General features: G+C 48.2%; 1 protein-coding gene across 1 annotated transcript in view; it reads right to left on the minus strand.

Annotated features, from left to right (window-relative positions):
- LOC107115655 (alpha-L-iduronidase-like) overlaps nucleotides 1-2,806 on the minus strand; it is a gene marked incomplete at its 3' end in the record, with an annotated part of 53,026 nt that extends 50,220 nt beyond the window's left edge. The window contains exon 1 of the mRNA XM_015417409.1: nucleotides 2,609-2,806. Coding sequence (XP_015272895.1) covers nucleotides 2,609-2,802 — 194 coding nt within the window. The remainder of the gene's footprint in view (nucleotides 1-2,608) is intronic.
- Nucleotides 2,807-4,549: the final 1,743 nt, after the last annotated feature.

Raw genomic sequence — 4,549 nt, forward strand, 5'->3', positions numbered from 1 at the left:
CACACTTAACTGTTTTTCTTCACGTTCGACAACTCACAGTTTCAGCCGCTCTTTTTCTTTTTCATCGTTTGGGCGCTTCATCACTCGGGTGACATCAGGTGGCTCCGCTAAACCCCGTACGGGGTCGCTCACGCAGCAAGGTCCATTGGGGCAGGGCATGGCGAGAGCCTCGACTTCCGACCGCTTGGCCGAGAAAGAGGCTCCCCCCTAGTGCGCCCTAACGCGTCCCGGATCCAAGTCCCTCTCATCCTGAGGGCCTCGTTCGGGTCTCCGCTCGCGCGGATTCCCTCCTCCACCGCGGGCGGGCGAGACGACCTCGGGAGCGACCCGAGGATGCGTCCGCCATTCGCGGGAGCCAAACCGGAAGCCCGGCTTCTCTTATGTTCTTATGTCTCAGTAACAAAGGTCAGGATTACCCCCTACTGGTGGTGAAGGTTTTTATTTTATTTAGATGTTTATACCCCACTTTCTTCCCAAAGCAGCTTATAACCTGGTTCTCCCCTCCTCCATTTTATCCTCACAACAACCCTTGTGAGGCAGGTTAGACTGAGAACGAATGACTGGCCTGAGATCACCCACAAGCTTCTGTGACAGAACGGGGATTCGAACTTGGGTCTCTCCCAAAGCATAATGGTACTGCTGTGCCCCACCTAGGTTTTCCCTGTCTTTCCTGCCTTCTTCCCCAAATCTGCTTTGATGCAATACTTTGAGAAAGACCATCCAGCAAAGTCACGGTGCTACCCATGTGGCTGGGGAAATCCTGGTCTTCCCATGGGTGCTGTTTCCCCTGCCCCAGTCTCCCACGGCAGCCGTTTACCCACTGCAACCAGGAGGCTTTTTCAGAAAATCAGCTCCTGAAAAACCATTTATCTGTTAGGTCCTCTGAACTCCCAGCTTTCATTTTCTTTTTAAAAAATGTCTAATCCCTTTTGCTGGGATTTGATGCCATTCCGTTTGAAGATATCTGCAATGAAAAGGGCAAGAGATTTCCTTTTTCATTCAAATAGAAGCTTGGGATTCAGGGAAACTAATAGACAAGACTGTTATAATGCTATAAGAATGCCAATTAGAAAAGCTGGAAAAGCCCATTTGGGGGAATGGTTGCCACAAGGGACTGGGGGGAGGAAAATGGAGCGGGAAACACCATGCAGACGTTCCGTTGCCACTGCACTGTACCAGCAGCCACAGCGGCAGTGGGAAAGCTACAGTGTCAGAACCCACAGCTCACAACAAAGTACCTGCATTCAGGAATGGTTATACGTTTATTGCAAAGCTATAGATGCAGTAACACAGGCACTGTTGAGAATGGCGGCAACCAGGGGTCATTTCGTAGAAAAAGAGGCGCAGGAGCTCATTAGCATAATTCATTAGCATACCTTATTTGCATATGCCACTCCCCCTGACATCATCAGAAGTGTATCAAAAAGCAACGCCCACTGCTCAGGCGCCACTGGACTGTTTTGGATTGCTAGCTATTGGGGGGGGGGCGTGCAGATCTTACCTCACAGAGGAGGGAGAGCCTGTACCTGAATAAAACTTGGTCTTAAAGGTGCCACTGGACTGTTTTGTCCTGGGGGGCCGGGGGGGGCTGCAGCTTACCTAACTGCTTCTTGCTCCTTGTGGCCTGGGGCTGCTGGGAGCAGGGGGTGGGCTTATTGCATGTGCCCGCCCCCTGGGCTCTTTACTGCCGGAGCTCCGCTCCTGTGCGCTCCTGCAGGAAATGACCCCTGGCGGCAACCCATTGAGCATAATAGGATATAGGGTATTTGTATGCCCCCCCCCCCCATGGCATGGGCCAATTAGGAACCCTCCCGCGTGCGGGACCAGCCAGAAAACCGTTAGGTGGCGAAAGCTGGGAAGCAATAGTCTCTCACGGTGAATAGGAGACTTCCAGACAATACAACTTCCAACATAACAACCTCCTGCACATCTGTAGAGATAAGCATTGCGGCACAGGCAAACAGCAGAGACAGGAATGTGATAGCAATTTGCAAGACACAGAATGAACTCCCCAACCCTCATGGCAGCATAGCTGACATACAGAAAATGGAGTGGAGATAACCTCAGTGTGTGCATTTCTCAGTAAGCCGATACCATAAAAATGCCACGGATCCCCACTATTCTCTTCTTAAAAGAAAACTGATCTGACAGGTAGGAAGCCAGACCGTCAGTCATTACTGATTATTCCGAGTGGCAGGTAGACCAGTCTTCATCTGCTGCCGAGGGTCGCACCTGGGACAGCATCCTCTGTCAGCAAGTTGTGTAAAAGTTAAAGACTCAGGTTCAAATCTCCACTCGGCCACAGAAGCTCCCTGGGTGACCTTGCTGTCAGTCACACGCTCTCAGCCTGACCTACCCTCGAAGGGAGGGTTGTTGTCAGAATAAAACGGAGGATAGGAAAATGCCGTAAGCTACTTTTGGGTCCCCATGGAGAAGGAAGAAAATGGCGTATAAATTAAGAAAAGAAGCAACGAACAACAGATGGTTCCACGACATGGCATGCCTAGAAACGATATTTTGATGAAATCCTACGGTCGGAGCTTGTGGTCTACCTAATAAAGAGTCCTTCTGATCGTTGGCAAGCCCTTTAAAAAGACTGCTGTCTTACCAATAGCCGGTGCTTTTCCAAAAGTGCTTCAGTTCCCTTTGGGGCTGTGCGACGTCCACCTTTAGCACTAAAGCCCCCAGAACCACTTCCGTGATTACTCCCAGCAACAGCACCACGCTCCATGCCACATGGGACTGCATAAACTTCACATAAATATTGAAAACACCCGCACCGGTCTGAGATGCTTCCGCCATTCCATCATGTGCTTTCAAAAACTACTCCATGCCTCCACGCAGGGGCGGGGGTGCTTGATCCATTGATTATATAGTTTATCTGTATCACGCTATTTTTCTGGTTTCGGTACATAAATTCTCCCCTTCGTTATGTGCTACAGAATTGCACTGAAGGGTAGAGACCCCAAATCTGTGATTTTGTCCCAAATCAGCCCTAACGATAATTACTGCACCCCTCTTCGTACAGAACATGGTCGTTACTTCCTCAGTTCCTACTTTCCTTTTTCTGCAGATACGGGAAGGCGAGTCTCCCCGGTGGAAAACCCAGTCCCAGCTACCATGCAATGTCAGGAGGGTTTATTGGGACACGAACGCACTTGCTCCCAGCGAGATATGCATGCAGTCCCCTTGTGTTCATGTTTACTTGGAAGTCAGTCTGTGAGGCTTACTCCGGAGTAAACCTTCTCGATCAGCGTGATAAACGCAAAGACTTATTGCATTTTGACTATGGTAAGGGCTTTATCAGCGTTCCGTGCGCCTTGGTGTTTAGTCATGCCGGCCACATGACCACGGAAACGTCTTCAGACAGCGCTGGCTCTTCGGCTTTGAAACGGAGATGAGCACCGCAACCCTAGAGTCGGATTCGACTGGCTTTCGAGCAAGGAAACCTTTACCTTTAAGGGCTTTACACGTAGGCTTGAGACGTGTCATCCTAAAGACATGTCTTCAGAAAATAGATTTTTTAAAAAATTAACTATAAGCCATCCTACATGTACTTCCTAAGGGAAGTGAGCCCCGTTCAACTCAATATTCGGTAAGAAATCATATTTCTTTTCACCAGTAACAAAATTCCAGTATTGTGCCCTCCCGTCCTTAAAACTCCAGTCCGTTTGGATTGGCTGATTGCACCCCAGAACAAAACGTTAATGTTGTTTAAAACTGGTAGATTTTTAATTTTAGTATAGGTTATGTTGTTAGAGGGTTAAATTACTAGAATGTGTATTTGTAATTTGGAAGATGCATGTAATTTGTAACAAATTGTATGTTGAAAGGTTTTTAAAAATAAAATAAATGATAAATGATAGGATAACCATCTTCAAGTACTTGAAGGGCTGTCTTATAGAGGATTTGTGAATTTCCAGCAGGGGGTTGGACTAGATGACCCTGGAGATCCCTTCCAATTGTGTGCTTCTATGATTGTTTCCCTAATTCCCTTCCAAAAAAATCTATTTTCCCAAATCGAAAGTCCAGAGGCATTTTAAAGAGGTAACATTTATTCCAGCATGAGCCTTAGTAGTGAGTTAGATGTCACTTCCTCCAATGCCCATTAGAGGGGAATCCTTTTGCGCAACTTTAATAAGCTGTCCCTCCAGATCATCTTGTTTTCAAACTGACAAAAAGCCTACTGCCCGTTGGTTAACCAATCAGTTCCCTCCTCTTCGCACGCGCCCTGGCATTTATCCAATGGGAGCACACAAGGGCGCTCTCTCCTAAGTACAGAAGAGCCACTCAGGTTCTTTTCCCCTCAGTTCGTTGCTTGACGTGATGCTTAAGAAGGAGGCGACCTCGAAAAGGCAGTTCGAAGCGGTGGGAAGCTCTAGTACGGCAGCGCGAAGCGCCGATTGGTTGGCTTATCGTTCAGTTAGGATATCATCACTGTGACGTGTCGGGGAGGGCATTGTTTTGGTTGCCGTTAAGGATTTGAATTTCAGGCGGTCGCCGAGTTCGGTTGGGACTCTTAAGAGGTTTTTTTTTCTTCTATTGCGAG

Source organism: Gekko japonicus, unplaced genomic scaffold (assembly GCF_001447785.1).
Source record: "Gekko japonicus isolate JY-2015 unplaced genomic scaffold, Gekko_japonicus_V1.1 scaffold2598, whole genome shotgun sequence".
In the NCBI taxonomy this organism is placed as follows: Eukaryota; Metazoa; Chordata; class Lepidosauria; order Squamata; family Gekkonidae; genus Gekko; species Gekko japonicus.